This window comes from Haliaeetus leucocephalus, unplaced genomic scaffold (genome assembly GCF_000737465.1).
Source record: "Haliaeetus leucocephalus isolate CR32 unplaced genomic scaffold, Haliaeetus_leucocephalus-4.0 Scaffold932, whole genome shotgun sequence".
NCBI classification, from domain to species: domain Eukaryota; kingdom Metazoa; phylum Chordata; class Aves; order Accipitriformes; family Accipitridae; genus Haliaeetus; species Haliaeetus leucocephalus.
The window spans coordinates 11,097,803-11,114,471 of record NW_010973368.1 but is presented as its reverse complement, the minus strand read 5'-3'; the positions used below and the strand labels follow the sequence as shown (position 1 = coordinate 11,114,471).

The 16,669-nt window shown below is 35.4% G+C and overlaps 1 protein-coding gene across 9 annotated transcripts in view; it reads left to right on the top strand.

The window, feature by feature from the left end:
- The window catches only part of RPS6KA5 (ribosomal protein S6 kinase, 90kDa, polypeptide 5), an 82,555-nt gene that overhangs the window by 23,617 nt on the left and 42,269 nt on the right, over positions 1-16,669 (top strand). For 6 of the 9 annotated variants that reach the window (XM_010583826.1, XM_010583827.1, XM_010583825.1 and 3 more), the window contains exons 3-5: positions 2,366-2,584; positions 7,312-7,427; positions 8,219-8,326. In XM_010583826.1, coding sequence (XP_010582128.1) covers positions 2,366-2,584; positions 7,312-7,427; positions 8,219-8,326 — 443 coding nt within the window. Of the gene's footprint in view, positions 1-2,365; positions 2,585-6,776; positions 6,837-7,311; positions 7,428-8,218; positions 8,327-16,669 lie in introns of those variants that run through there. The other 3 variants (XM_010583833.1, XM_010583832.1, XM_010583834.1) reach the window with 3 other exon arrangements.

The window sequence follows — 16,669 nt, the reverse complement described above, 5'->3', positions numbered from 1 at the left end:
CCTCCCCCCCCCCCCCCCCCTGCTACCAAAACCTTGCCACATAAAACCAATACATTCTTTATTACCTGTCTGGAAAAAACAGGAAAAATCTGGAGTTGCACTGCTCCCAGTAAGTAAGTATGTGGATACTATAGTATTTTTAAAGACTACCTAAATTTGAGTGTCTCACATCAGGACAGTATGCCCTGTCTAGCGCATTTACAGTTTTGAGATATTTGAGCATTCTCTTTGAGAAAGTAATGTGAAGATAATTATTGGGGTTGGACAAAACACCCAGCTGGTTCAGTTTTCTGTCTCACGTGATGGCTTAAAGAGACCCAACAAGAACAGGGAGAGGCATACAATGATGGTTTCCTTAGTGAACTTGTAGCAGCCTGCAGCTTGGGGTCTGCCTGAGCCGGAGATTCCCTTCTGTGTTCAGCAACACTTGGTATACTTTCCTCTTGCTCAACAATTTATATAATCTTTTTGAACCTATCCACATTTTTGACATTTGCATCATAATGTAACAGTAGTTTCACAGCTTAACAGCATATTCGTTTGTGTGTTTTGGGCAGTACTTAATCTTGATACGTAATGATTTTATTTGTTAACTTTGTTATTTTATTTCTAGAAATAATGAAAAATTGTTCTTTACTGACCTTTATACAATTTCTGATTTTTAACTCTCTAGAATCTTGTTAAGTACTCTACTCTTTCAGGCTAAATAGAAAGTCTAAGTGTGTTTACTTTCCTTCATAATTAGAAGAATTCTTTTATCTTTTTCTGTATTTTTTTTTTAATGTTCACTTACACTTTTTTTTCTGATGGGGGAGGGGAGCTGGGGACAGAAGAGAGGAGGGTGCATCACTTAAGATATGAGCACACAAAGATTTCATACCACAGCATAAGGGATTTCTGTGTTTGTGTTGAAGGTTTGGGGGACAGTACACTTGTGCCATTTTTCCTCTTCAGTACTTTCCTTGAAGTTCTAACAGTCTGTTTGCTTTTTGTATTACCAATGGTGTTTTCTCGCAGGGTTGTCTATGGTAACTCCAGGTATTTTGTTTTTTTTAATCTGTTATAACACTATGCACAACTAATTATTATCGTACTTCACGTGGATTATGTATTTGGAATCTTATCTGCCATTTTATTTTTCAGCTGTGTAATATTTTGATACTGTGGTACAGTTTTCAGCAGTCAGCTTTGATTTCTGTTGCAGTGGATAATTTACTAAACCAAGAAATTCAGCTTCCTCACTGTCCATATATGACCGAATCAGGCAGGATGAATTCTTCTGGTGACCTCCTTTCACTGAAAAAGCTGAACACTTATTTTTAACCTTTTTGGTTTTTGTCTGCTAATACAGCTCTTCATTCATAAGAGGACCCCCTCCATGATTGTTGAGTGTTTTTTAAGATGCTTTTGTAAGGGAACTTGTTACGTACCTTGGAAATCTAAATAAGTCAACCATATCATTGTTCCTTCCTCCTGATTGCTTTGAGTGATTATTAATAGAAATAATTATTACCATTTACAAAAGTAACACTAATTCTTTCACGTAGTATTCTGTTTGTGTATCTACTAATTCTAACCTTTACTGTTTCTACAGGTTTGCCTAGTAGAGGTATCAAATTTACTTGTGTACAGTTCCCAGGAGTCCTTTTTATTAATAATAATAAAAAAAGTCCACATTTGCCACTTATTGCTGCAGTATGGAGTGTATTTTTAACCAAATATATCAACAGAACACCTAGATTCGATAATTTGAAACTCTAGAAAGACTACTTTTTGGTCCTGGTGGCTATTTCTTTTACTGTTTGTGTTCAGAAAACTTTCTTTTTGAGATAATTCCTCTAGCTTAATTCTCATTTAAGTCTAGAATGGGAGCCTCAGAAAGTTCCTGTGTACTAAATACTGACTGAAAGAATTCATTGCCTTTGCTATGGGTTTTTGGAACTTCAGTGCTATAAAGCCAGTAATGAAAGCATCTAAGTTTGTGCAAACGTGGGCAGACTATTTTGAGGACAAAAAAATAGCATCTCTCTTACTCCAAACTCATGCTAAATTTGAGGTATGGGAGTTTTAGGTTATAACAAAGGAAGAAATCATCAGATTTAAAAATTGTTTTTAAATGTTGAAACTCTGTTTTTTCCACTCTAGCTGTGTTCAGTCATTAAGCTCATTTGATTGAATTTTTGCTCAGAAAGGGTCAGTCTGAAACAAAGTGTTCTGGAAGATTTCAACCTGAATGGTCACTGTGTGGTGTAACAATGAGTAATTGAAAATAATAATGGTATCAGCCGGACCTGTAGTATGAGTAGGTGACTGTTGTGTTTTTTGTTTTTTTTTTTTTTTTTTTCCTCCCCGCTTTTTCTTTAAGCCTATGGAAAAGTGTTCCTAGTAAGGAAAGTAAGCGGCCACGATGCTGGAAAGCTGTATGCCATGAAAGTACTGAAGAAAGCAACAATAGTTCAAAAAGCCAAAACAACTGAGCACACAAGGACAGAACGACAAGTATTGGAGCACATTAGGCAATCACCATTTTTGGTCACATTACATTATGCCTTCCAGACAGATACAAAGCTTCATCTCATTTTAGGTGAGTAGTTTTCAGGAGTCAAGTCTTATGTTAATGGAGGAAAAAAAAAATAAAATCTGCCCTTTTATCTCCTTAATGTTTTGTAGGGTTTTTTTAATGTGGTCTTAGGTACTGTGTGTTTGGAGATTGTATGAGACACCATAGGAAGTAAAATACTGCTCATCTTCAACAGTGTCTGTGTTTGTGGTTTTCCTGTTTGAACTTCAGTGTGCTACTCTGACTGGGGAGGGTGGGGGGATGTATTATCGTTGACTTAGATGCAGCAGAAAATGTATGTGACCATAAATACCTAAACCTGAGAAATATTTTCTTGAACTTGCCTAGAAGATGCAATTTTGATTTGCACTTTTTTAATCATTATTATATACTGCATTAGTTTTCTACAGATTTTCAGACAAGCTGCTACCATGAATGAAAAGGTCTTAATCTATATGAATATGGGCATTAAAGTGATTCAGTTTTCCTCTGCATGCTGCCTTTGTGTATGTGGCACAGAGGCTACTGATAAGGTGGGATGACCAAGTGTGACTTTGTTACTGGGATTAGTTGGTAGGAAAGAAGAAAAAAGCAAGGAAAATTTAAGCAGCAGAAAGCATTCTAGTTCAAACATACTGCATATTTCACTCTAAGAACACATTGTATATTGTCTTCAATGTGATCGGTGTTTTTTAAATGCTCTCATTGTCTGAGAGGACAGGGCTACCTGTCACTATGCTGATGAGTTAGTATGCTGTTTTAGCACTGAAGTACTGCAAACTGAAAGATGTTTATCAGGCAGGTCTTTTTTTCTGAACAAATGCACTCATAATGTGAATGATGCCAGTTAAAGATGATTGTGCTTTCATTTATTTCTGGTCAAATTCCATACAACACTAGAATCTACAAGTTGCTGGCAGGGTTTCTTGCTGCAAAACGCTGGTGAAAATACTTGTATTGTGGATCAGTTTCTTGTTTTATGCATTGTGATACTTCCTTTTGGTAAGTTCTACCAGTAACTTTCGTAAATTTCTATTTACGAGAGATGCTTGATGATGAACTATTGTATAGCAAGCCGTATTAGAAGCAAGCCTTATTAGAACATTCTTCATTCCACTTCTGTCCTTGCCATTTTGCTTTCCATTTTGATGTGAAGAACCACATCTATTTCTGTAGCATTTGCAAGGTTGGTGGAAGACTGATCAGGAACTTTCCTAAGGTTTTCACCTCAGATAGAACTTCCATATATGTGTGTCTTTCTGTTCCCTACCACTATCCTTTTTCAGGACAGTAACATTTTGGGGAAAGACACTGAGATTAAGGAGTTATATTCCTTTTGCTTTACTCCACAATTTCATTGCCTTTGACAAGTCTTGTCTTTCTCAGGAAGATGAAGGATTTTTACTGATTTACTTCATTTACTTCAGGAGCTGGAAAACAGTATTAAAATCAACTCTAAGCCTTACTGCCTCAGGAAGCATTTGCTGCCAAAACTTTGTTATGAAACTATTTGATCTTTGAGTACTGAGATACTTGCATGTTTCAGTTTTTGGATATTAAGAGGCAATTCAAAACCACACATTTCTGTGCTGAAAGTAGAGCTTGTTCATAAGGCTTGGTACCACTCTAAAACTAGAAATATTTTTACCTTTCAGATCAGCAGCAAATTTTGTGTTTGGTATATAAGATGTATTTGGAGGAAAATTACAAGCAATTTTTAAAGACTGCTTGCTTAGAGTATTTGAAAAGAAGAGGAAAATGAATGATCAAGTTAATGCTTGGATGCAGAATGCCTTTTGGTAGTGAATTATTTGAAGAAGTGAATGGTCCTGTAATTGAAGTACAAGTTTTGCAATTCCTTTTAGCTCATAACTTCCATTTACGGAACCTTTATTAACAGGCTGATTTAGACATCAAATTAGTAAAACTTTATGAATGTTATATGTATCTACACCACTGGCTGTCAATTCTTAGGAAGGTGTTCTATGTGCATACCTTAGTTTCATATACTAAGTGAGATAATACAGGTATCTGAGGAGCTCAAGCTTAAATGGAGTATTCACTAGATTCCTTTTGAAAATGAGTTGAATATTGTAATAAGGATTCTTACAAATTCCTCTGACTAGGACATTAAAGAAATATGTAAAATATTGTCGCAGGCTGGAAAATGCTAAAGAGACAAAGAAAAGTTAGAAATACATTGATAGCTTTGATTCCTTCATGTTAACCTTTTAATAATTAAGATTTCATATTTTATTTTTTGGGGTATTTAACTTATTAATAATTTGGAAAAACATTTGCAAGATTAAATGAGGAAAAATATAAACATGTCTTATAAATATTATAGTATTCTTTAAATCCAGGTATTTTTAGCTAGAATGCAGTTTAGATCCAAACCAAAAAAACTCTCACACCTGAGGTTGATGTAGTTACTTAAAACTAAATACATAGTAATGGAGAAATTTAGATGACAAGGATAATTAGAAGGCTAGAAAAACCTCTTATGACAGGAAAATTAAAAGCTTGACATTATATTCTCATAAGAATCAAGAAAGGAGGGAGCCCAGTAGTTCTGAAGAACATTACATAGCAGATAGTGCAGACTGGGCACATGCCCACCATAACACAATGTTAAGGTGATGTTTAAAGCAAGAAATTCAAAGCTGATGTATAATTAAAGGCTTTTCCTTTTGTTTTTTTTTACCACAAAGGCTGCATGAACATGAACCTATTCTTAGGTTGAAATATTATGTTAGAATATCAGTTGGGCACAGAAAGGTCCTTTTTTCCTTCTTTTCTAGCAGAAAATGGGAATAATTAGAGGGGTTTAAAAATTTCTTTTAATGACTTTTTATAACAGCAAAAATCTCTTCTACCTAACATGGCCTAAAGCTACCTTATAATTCAACTGGGCTTCACACCCTCCCTGACAAAATAACTATTTGTTCCAAGTTTTTTAATGTCTATTATGTAAATCTTTGTAAATCACTTCTTTGATTTTTGGAATTAATGTGTTTCAGAGGCTTCTGAATTTTTGGAAACCAGTCTCTGCTTTTGGTTTTGTACCTAGCTGAACTTGGGGTATGAGCAACATGTCATTTCAGTTTCAAAAGATTTTAGAATTGGAACCTCAGTGCAATATTTAATACAATTCTTTGTGCCATCAGATTACATAGCTGTATGAGTTTAGTCTGGATCAGGTGCAGACATGCAGCTGCATTTCTGCCAAATTTCTACAATATGGGGTTTGGAGTTGATTCCAGTTTTTAGGTTTACTATAAGCTGTGATTGAAAGAACAAAGTATTGCATCCATGTGAATACCTGTTCTATACAAAGCTTGTCACATGAGGTTAGCCTACTAATACTTTAAAAAAAAAAAAAAGTAAAAAAAAAAAACCCTGAACTGTCAGATGGAGTTTATATTGAAGTAATTGATACAATTTTTTTTTCCCCCATTGTTAGTGGTGCATTTGATCTAGCACCAAGAATTTGAAGGCTGGTTGTTCATTGGACTGTGGTTAGTGTTATAACCTGAAAAGAATTAGGCTTGTTCTACCACTCCTGTGGCACCTTTGGTTTATATTTGTCACAGTCCTTAGAACAGTGCCTGGGAATTCAGTTCTTACCTTGTACTAAGTTAGCAGTTCTGATTAGAAATATTTTAAAAAATTGTTTGTTATCTTTGTTTTCTCCATGATTAGAATGCTGAAGGTTTTTTGGAAGAAGGAAGCAGTTGTAAAATAGGGGTTATTTATACTTTATTATAATCTTTTTCATATGCTTACTGATCTAGATAAATAATCTTCCTCATGTTGTTTGATTCCACTAATAATCATTCCCAAACAGAGAACTGGAGAACTAAAAAAAGGAGAGAGATCAAAATGTCTATAACTTATATATATGCTTTCTCCTTTGAAATGTTAACTTATAATAGGATTGGACGTTTTTAATAGATTTACATATTATACCAGTGAATCTATAGAAACCATATTCAAGAAAATGTTGAGTAAGATGTTGTGGGGCATGTTCCCTGCTCTGTATTTGTAGAGCTCAAATACAATATGGGGGCTGTGGGGTTGCAAATTAATGGCTTTAATGTACGCCGCTAGCCTAAACAGCTCTACTTCTAACGTGTTTGTGTTGCAGTGGAGCTCTGTTGTAATAATTACTTTCTTTTTCCCCCTCCCTGACTGTGGGAAAACCCTTGTGTCATAGACTGCAAAGAATGAAAGTGTGGTTTCCATGAGGGAATGTTTGTGGAAATAATCTCCTCCAGTAAGTTTTGCCATCAAAGTTCCCCTTGTGAAGGGTAAAACTTGTAATTGCCCATAGCTGATTATTTCACCTAATACCCGTTTTCTGAATTGCCTTTCTCTATGTCAGTCTGCCTTGTACACTCTTACGAAATGCTTAAGAGCAACGAATATTCCGTTTGTAGATATCATTTGTACTTCTTTCTTTTCATATTCTTAAATAACTAAAAGACAGATTTTGCAAAAAATAGTCATCTTTATAATTTATGGATATATGAAGCTTATTTTATGCTTTTGCTGCTTGTCTAAAAGTTGGTTGTGTTCTTCCGTCAGTCCTCTAAGAAGGAAATTGAGTATTGTACATCATGACTTAAAATAAAGTAAAAGCATCTGATCCCAGAACATCTCATTTAATAACTTAGAAAGTACCTATTAATATTCCAATAAGAAAATTAAGTTGTCAGTGAAATTATAAGGTTCTTTGTTCTGCTTTTTAGACTATATAAATGGAGGAGAATTGTTTACTCACCTTTCACACAGAGAGAGATTCTCAGAAAGCGAGGTGCAAATTTACATTGGGGAAATCGTTTTGGCACTTGAACATCTCCACAAGGTAAGGTAACTTTATCCTAGTGCTGATTTTGTGGAACTACAGCTGCATTCTTTTCACATCATATAAAGTTAGTAAGGAGAACTATATTTTTTGATTGTTTTAAATTCAAAGTAACTTTATCTGGCAATGAGATGTTAGTTGTATAATTAGAAATACTTCCCAGTGAAGTATCTATTCATGTGCACCAGATTAAGGCTGCAAGTTTTTGCCTGCAATGTGAAGAGTGGTGTTATTGACAAATGATGGTTAATTTTTAGTAATCATTATGAAATGGTGTATATCAATAAAACTAATTTTTAGTCAACGTGACCAGTGTTTGGGTTGCACTGTTATTCAGTTGTCCTTGTTTTGATAAAATTAAACAGCAGAGTTCTGAAATTTTGGCACAACTGTGGACAAGAGAAGTGTTACAGTTTTCAGAGGTAGTTAAGTACATTTGTTGACAATTACAAAGCATGCATGTATGGTCTAGAACACATTACAGAAGCATCCATTTTCATTCTTAATGAAAGCTGACCTGAGTTTTGCACTCAACAGCAAGTGTTCAGTCACTTTTAGATTCAAAGGATATAGTATGTCCTTCAAGACATTAATGCACAGTGTAATTTCTGAGAATTTTTTAGTCACTCACAGTTATTTCTTCAAAGGCATTTTAAAGTTGACTTTTGAGTGTAACTTTCAGGTGTCAGATTAATAATGGGAGTTTTGCTAGCTTCGTATTTAAATGCAATCAACAATGTCTCCTTGATGTGGTTACACTGACTTGGAAATACTTTTTCTTCTGTTTGCAGTTGGGGATTATCTATCGGGATATAAAACTTGAGAATATTCTCCTTGATTCTGATGGCCACGTGGTGCTGACAGACTTTGGTCTGAGTAAGGAGTTTCTTACTGATGAGGTGAGTATTTGAATCTCCAGTAAGTGTGGACAGAATCCAGCAAGATCACAAAGTCAGATTCTGTCTCATTGAAATCATAAACACATTTGAGAGGGGAGGAAAAACTGCCTTCTAGACTCTTACTTCATAGAACAAAATCTAGTAGTCTGTTTTACTGGATTTTGAGCTTTCAAATCATTGGTCTTTGGCCTGCCAGTGTTGTCAGACATTTTTGTCTGTTCTAGTTTTCCCTGACATGCCTTCATGCTCCCTCCTGCTGCCCTTTATGTGAAAAATGAGAGATCCACATAAGTCTGAAAAGCCACTTATATTATAATTTCCAGATGCCTTTTTAAAAATGCTAGACTGTGCTAATACTTTGCAGTGACTAGGCAAATGGTATGCTATGACTCTTCTTTATGCTAATAATAATTAATGTATTATTATCTTGTCTCTTTCTCATATCTTTGTGTCACTTCTGATAAGCTTAATTGCAAGCTTTTAGGATAAAAGCTTATCTCTTATTAAATATGTGCATAGTACCTAACATAGTGATCTCTGACTGTTGACATTAGTTGTTAATTACTTGTAAGGTTCAGTTTTTATCTCCAATGTTTTTTAGATTTCAGAGAGTCAAAATTGCGCAAGATTTTACTTCTGAGAGAATTTAAAAATGGCTGTTTTTTGGCTTTCACTTTAGGTATCAGAGGTATTGAAATCTGGGACTGCAGATCTAAAAGTCTTTGTTACAAGCAGCAAAGGGGTTTTCTAAAAATAGGTAACTGGTAGTTTCCTCTAGAATATTTGCATTTCAAATGGAGTCTGGTAGGATTCGGGAGGTACCATTTTAAGAGCTATGCAACGTTACTTTCTGAAGCAGGGAAATAGTACAGATAATGTTAGTATATTCCTTTTAAATTATAGCATGAAACCAAGAGGAGGTTCAACTGGCATGACAAGGGATTAGCAGCAGATTTGCAGACCAGTGCAAGAGAGGAAATACAGAGAGACGCAGTTTTCAGCAGGAAAGAATGATAGTAAAAGGTGTGGCTAGGGAGAGTAGGACCTGCTTAGAGTTGAGAGAAGCTGTGCTGGGCAGAAAAGATGAAGTAAAGTACATGGAATGGTATTACTGCACCGATGTGAGAGAAAAGGAGCAGTACTCCAGACTTTGAGCCAAAGCTGAATGAAACTGAAATCTTCCCTGTGATAAGAATGTCAAAATGAATCAGGACCTTCTTTAAGTCTCAAAACAGCTGCTTTTAGGAAATATACGTATTTTTGATCTGTGCTCACCTTCAGGACATCTTTTACAAGCAAGGAAAGGGTAGGACTTGGATAAGCATCAGAGATGCCTGTCTGCTTTTCCCACACTCTAAATCAGATTCCTCTTTCTCTAGTCATTAAATAAAGCAGTCTTGCTTCTTGGTCATTTAATGTTGGTTCCTCTGACTCTAATGCATTCTGGTTTTAGTATATACCTCAGAAATCTCTTAATTTATTTTTTTCTCATATTCTCCTTCATGTTTTATATTTGTCTTACCTGTCAAAAAACTCAACATCTCTAGTGGTTTTTTTAAGGAAAAAAGTAATTGCAATTGTATTGTTTGCTTTCAAAATCTAAGAAATTATCTGCACTTGACTACAGTTTTCATGTGTGCTATTGTAATTTAGCTACTGAACCTAAACATGATTAGAATGATGCATTCACACACAGAAATTGACATTTCATATTGTATTTTCTGTAGACTATTCAACTACTACTAGAACACTTACAGTTCACATTACAAAAAACACTCACACTTCTGAACCAGCGTACTCACAAGAGGTAAAATTTGCCTGTATCACTGCATAGCTTTATATTTGTTTTCATGCTCATTGGGTAGCTCTTTTAAATAAAATTACACAACTGCATGTCAGATGCAAATGTTATACTCTTAATTTAATCAGAGCAGTATGATTTCCTTTCTCCCCCTTCCTTCACACTTCATCCCTGGCCCACCCTGCTTCTTGCAAGAACTTTGACATTAAAAAAGTATACTTATTCAAGTGGAATTTATTCTAGTAACCCCCCTCTTTGGATTGTATTTTCTGAAACAAGATATATTGAGGTTAAGAATGTATAAAAAGCATCAGCAATTACAAGTATGTGTTTAGAATTCTTATCAGAGAGAATTCTTTACCATGTATTTATGAATTTCGGATGGTTTTGTAGTCAGGGATACTTGCTAGGAAACATCATAGTTCAATGTTTTTATTATCTTGGCTTTAATCTGATGGTTGTTAAATATTTCCAGGTACCTGAGCAAATATAGAATCTAACAGAAGTTGTTTTATAATAAAAAGAGAGTACTCTTTCTTGACTGTAATAACTATAGCAGATTAATTGACTATTCAACAACGAAGAGATGGGAAGCTGCTTTTCCTAAGCACTGTTTAAGTGAAAGGAAGCAAATCCATGTGACTTCTAGGAAAACAGAAACCTATTGATTTCTGCCGTGCAGCTGCTGAAGCACGAGCGTGAAGACTGCATTGTCAAGTATCATCTTCGTTTTACAATTATTATGTGAAAATGCTTATTATATGCAAGAGTTACAAATCCAAGCTGAAAACGGTGTGGTTTTAAGAGCTTTGAAGCATTTTGTGCTACTGTTCTGCTAAAAACTGAAATTTGTCTTGTACAGGTGAAATGGCAGTCTGGTTTTGCCTTTGTTTTATCTTTAAAATGAAGTCCCTATGCTTGTATTTGCATGCAAAAAGAAGAAATAACCTGACTGGAATAAAGTAGTTGAATAAAATTGCATTTTCGCATAGGATAGGTCAGTATTACAAGGTATTGAGGTATGAAATGACTTCTGATAGTCAAATTTTATTTAGTATCTCATGAAGACCTACAGTTTGACTAGCGTAATGACAGAGTGGGATTAGGTAAGAGATTGAGATTGAAATGAATAGTAACTTTTTAGTTATTAAGTTTTATGGCATTTGTATTCTTAGCCTCATGATGAATTTAAGGCTAGTCTTTCGGATTTTTAATGCTCAATGGAATTGCAAAGAAAATCAGGGTAAAAAAGACACTTTTTAGCCTTATGCTTTCATGCATCTCAGTTGAGTTCCTGTCTAGCTGGGATGTAGAATATATTTGCACATGACATTAATATAAATTATTATCGGGGGTGTGGGGAGTTGATAGGACTGACAGACTTTGTATTGAAACTTATACAACACTGTTTTGTTCATTGCATAAGTGCAGTCACTTTGCTATTTTTTTTCAAGAGTCGTGCATTTCATTTGCCTTTAAAAAAAACAAAACTCCTAAACGTGTTTTTTTTTTGTTGGGTTGTTTTTTCCCCATCTTATTTCTTGTGTAGTATCTCTATCTTCTGGATTTGTGGCTTAGGCATATTTTTATCTTTTTATCTCATTAATAGCTCTACTTGTATGCTGGAATTGTTTTGATTTGGTTAATATCAGCTTAACCTAGTTATCAGGTCTGGTCTTCATTTTAATATTTATTGCTAAAATGCTACTTAATATTTTAAAATCTTTTTTTTCCCACTCCCTTTAGTTTTGTAACTACACTAAAATTATAAATATAGAGATCTTTACATCTTAGAAAAAATAATCTGAACACATTCATTGAATTCTTGTAGTAATAATCTATTCTATTGGACCATGCATAACAATTAACAATTTTCTTGGTAATTAAATCCCATAAAGTACAATTCCTTCCAGAGTGTAGTGAAATGCTCAGTTCTTCTGCGCTGGTACACATCTTCTGCATTAGCTAAAGTTTGTTTTGAAGTTTTGTGTTTGTTTAATGAAGTGTAAAAAAAATTATGTGGTAAATACTGAACGTTGTCAATCTTCAAACAATGTATCTGAGAGCGTACAAATGCCTTAATAAATAAGAGTAGATATTTTGTGTGAGGGATGATTGAATTGTCATCTAAGTCAGTTGGATGGGTATCTGTGTACTTCTGTCTGATGTGTAGAATGAATAGTTCAGATATAGTATTTTTTTCCTATCTGAAAATCTCTTGATCAGAGTTGCAAATTTAGTTATAACTGTCAGATGCTTTTCACTGTTGAATTGTTGTTTGTTTTTGTTTATTAGCTGGCTGAGTAAACATTTTGTTCTGGAAAGAAAGTTAGTATGTAATTTTAAAAGAAAAATTTTCCTTTAAAGGAAAACTATGGATTTTGATAGATGAAATAGGAAGAGATTTGTACACATTCTTAGAGCAGTTTAAAGGTAGTCCAGAACAGAGGGAGGTGACTACAACTTGACTCTTGTTTAGTGCTGTATGAACTGTCATCTCACTTGAGTGACCTGGCACATAAGCTGTGCATTTAACTTTAAAAGACCCTTTATAATTATCTAATTAAAGTAATAATGTCTGATCACTGAAATTTGATAGTGCATCCTCTGAACATTGAGCATCCTCTTGTGAAGATGAGTTAGAATAATCCATGCTGTGGATGACTGTTACTGTATCTGCTTGCTTTTTAGTTAAAAAATTGTTCAGTGATGTAGACATAGCATATTTATAAGGAGTAGATTTACACTTCTGCAAAGAGGAAAAAGTAAGAAAGAGTAAACTGAAGTTAGGCCACAGAAGTGAACATTGGTTATAGATCTGTGTGGACAATTAGACATTATTTCCCTTATTCTGGAAAAGGAAATGAAATGATGGCAAAACCTTTTTGCTTTAATTGGTGTACTTCTGTTGGTGTTTTAAGTGTCCTGAAATTGAATATTGAGAACATACCAAACACTCTAAAGGCACATAACTGAACTGGACTCATTCAATTGCAAAATCATCAGTGATCAGATGACTGTTCATGCCTTAGCCCAAGAAGTATCCCTTTTTCAATGCTTATCACAAAGATGATTGTGCTTTCCCAGCATGGAGCAGTAATGTAGAAGACTGGAGCACAAAATACATTTTGCCCAGATTTTTATGCCAAAATCTCAAAGTGCCATGAAGAATTTTTGCAAATGAGATCATGATTTCTTACAGTGACTGTTCTAAACTGTTTTCTTATTGTAATATACCACTTAAAAATCACATTTTGGGGAGAAATACTGATCTGTGTGTTACATAGCCTGGTATGTTCTATCAAATCTTAGAATAATATGTTGCTAGTCAACCTGGGAAAATTTTCTTTCTGTTTTCCAAGGGGGAAAAAAAAGTAACTTTTTGAGTGAAAATGCTGCCATCCTCAATCTTTTGTTTCTCATAGATTTAAAAAAAAATTTTTTTTTTTTACTTCTTGACTTACTGTGGATACTTAACTTCAATGAAACTTGGGTGATCAGGTGTGAAAAATATGACCAGAGACTCATGGCCATATGAAAATTAATTTAGAACTAGATGGATTGCATTTGAGCAAAATTGTTTGCTCCTACTCCTCTACCTTTTACATCTGGTGCTCTCTGATACTATAAATGTTTATTTGGCATCTCCTATGCATTTTTTTCTTTACGTTCTCTTTTTTAAAAATAACTTTTGAAGGCTTGCAATGACAGCTAGTAGAATTCTTCACAGAATTGGTATTCTTTTATACCTTGTAATTTTGTCTCTATTTGAAGAAAGAGGATTTTTTTCAGGTTTTGCTTTGTATACAGTTCTCTCTTTTGGTACCGTTACCTCTCTCTCCTCAAAAGATGATGCTTTAGAAAACAAAGTCTTCCAAAAATTGGAATTTTGAGAAGAACCTAGTACAGAACATTCATCTGGGGTGACAGTGGTACATACTTGCATTCCTCCCACACAATAATGTGCTCTTTCTGCCTGCAGAACCAAGACTTTTGTCTTCTTTTTCTCTTAGTTATTTGATTTACAAATCCATTCTCAGGAACTGGCTTAAAGAATTCCTTGCAGAATTGCAATTGTGTTGCACTGCAAAAGCAAACATAGCTGTTGTGTAAATCTGTGAAAAGGGTTTCTTGAACTTCCACTCAACATTCGATGAGGGCATAGCCTTGCATTGAGTTATGTTTTGGGGCCACAGCTGTAGAGGTCGCATGTTTCTTGGCTGGCATGCAGTACCAGGTTTAGCTGTTGTTGCTCTCCTTTTAAGTGCCTGTTCTGCTGGCAGCTGCTGGCAGGCAAATCTCATTCTTGCTTGAAAAATTCAGTAGCCTGATTCCATGTCTGTTTTGGAAGCAGAAGTCATAAGTGTGTCTAGCTCTGGAATGAAGTATAGTAACCAATATGGTATTTTAACTTAACTTCAAGTAGGAACAGCCACCAGGGTAGGATTTTTAATTAAATTCAGATGACCTTATAAATTTTTTTTTTAATTCTTCTTGAGATGACGCTTCAAACTAGTGGACCTTTGATCTGCCATATTGCAACCATTCTTGGTCTAGTCTCAACCTTTACTTTTGTACTATAGTCTTCATTATGATTTTGTCGAATGCAGCAGAGCAGTCTGTCTGGTGTACCATTAAACATTTTTCCTGTTTTTGTTCTTCCTCCTCTGTCTCCTACAGAGATCATACTTTTGGTCCTGAGTAGAAGTTACAGCTACAGAAGCAACAGTCCACAGCTGAGAGGTCTTTTGGGTGAAGCTGTACTCTTTCTGGTATGGACAGCTTAATTAGCCAGTGTTATATCTGGGTATTAGGATCAAAAAGGCTCCCACAAGAATTTAAAAAAAAAAAAAGTGAGAAAGAAGAAACCAGTCAGTCTGGCATGCACTTTGTTGAAACAGGATTTTTGGTTTTCATTTGAAATCTACATCATGTCTTTGAATCATGAGAGGGCTTTTCTGTCAGTTTTCATATGTGTTCCTAAATTGAGGCTATAATAGTTATTCTGGAAAATTAAAATGATGGCAAAGAATGTTATAGATCTGATGTCTATGGAAACAGTTTTGTTTTGTTTTGTTTTTTCTTGGTGCATTTTTATTTTTGAGGTAAACATCAATAAAATCACTTCCAGATAGGATAACCTCTAAAGTTCACTGAAGGTGTAAGGCCTGTTTCTGCATGGAATTTAGGGTTTTCATTCTTTACTTGCTGTTTTTCTAAAATGCAAAATCCATTCAGCAGGTCAGCTTGTTAGTAGCACCTCTGCTATGTGGTCTCTACAGCATTGTAAGTAAATTTCCACTTGCGACAGTATTGTTTTTATTTATCCTATGGTCCTGGCTGTCTCATTAAACTTACCAAGGGCACTGTAATGGCTCAGTCAGTAGCTTATAGGCAGTTTGCTGATAGCTGATGTATGAGATATTCTATGTGATACTGCTGAACTCTTCAGCTGCTTAAGTTCTTCAGTCTTCTGATATGTTTCTAGAGGAACTGTGGTTCTTGACTAGTTTGTCAGGGAGCAGCAGGATGGGGAGACTGCTCCCTGCATCAGTGCGAGCTGGGAGCTAAGAGTGACAGCAAGGCAGGCATGGATCAGTATGCTCACTGACCAGTGGCACAATCCCACACTTGCCAAACAAGTCTAGTGGCAGTTAGACAGGCTCAGACAGCAGCCTGGTGGTTATCAGACAAGCTTGTTCTAAGGAGGGAAGCTTGAGGTCAAGCCAGGATTTGAAGGTGGATCAGGATCAGTGAGGTACACAGCCAAGTGCAGGCATATCTGCAGCACAGTTGATGCAAGGATTAAGAATGGAAGCCTGCATTTCAGCTCCCCACTGGAGGTGGAGGAGGCTCCTGACAAGGTTCCACACAGGTTACTCAGCTGCATTGTGTCAGTGTTGGTCCTGAGCACAGATGCCTTAACCCCTAGGATTGGGAAGGAGGTTGCAGAACCTGTTGATAAGCTCAGGGCCCTGACGTGGTTATCCTAGGAAAGTTTTTCACTATTTATGCTTGTAGCCAAAACTTAAGTTATGGCTTTCAGAACTCTAATTACATCTACTCACAGCTGTATGAAATAGCCACAGTAATGATAGTGTCCCTTGTATTGTAGAAATTCTGCTGTATTTTTTTTTTCTGATTGGTATCATTTGCTACGCTACTGATAAAGCTCAGAGAGGGTCTAATTAATGCAACCTGGGAGTTAACTTTGACTTTGAAGTTTCTTTAACAAAGGAAGAAAGACAATGGTGGACTTGAAACATTTGTTTAGAGGTACAAGCAGTTAAGGAAGGTAGTTTTATTCCAGCATGTTTTCCTGGGTTAGTCAAATGAAAAGCAACAGTGAGACTTCCCTAGCACAGAACAAATGCTGGCATCTGTGCATTCCTGGAAATGATCTACCACTTCAGGTGTTTGAGGACATTAAGAAATGGATTATATGTTGCTGTTGAAAGGACAAGAAAATGATTTCATTTGATAACGTTTATCAAGTGAAACTCTTTAGGTGGGCCCATACCCATAGTTAAGTCTGAGTCTTA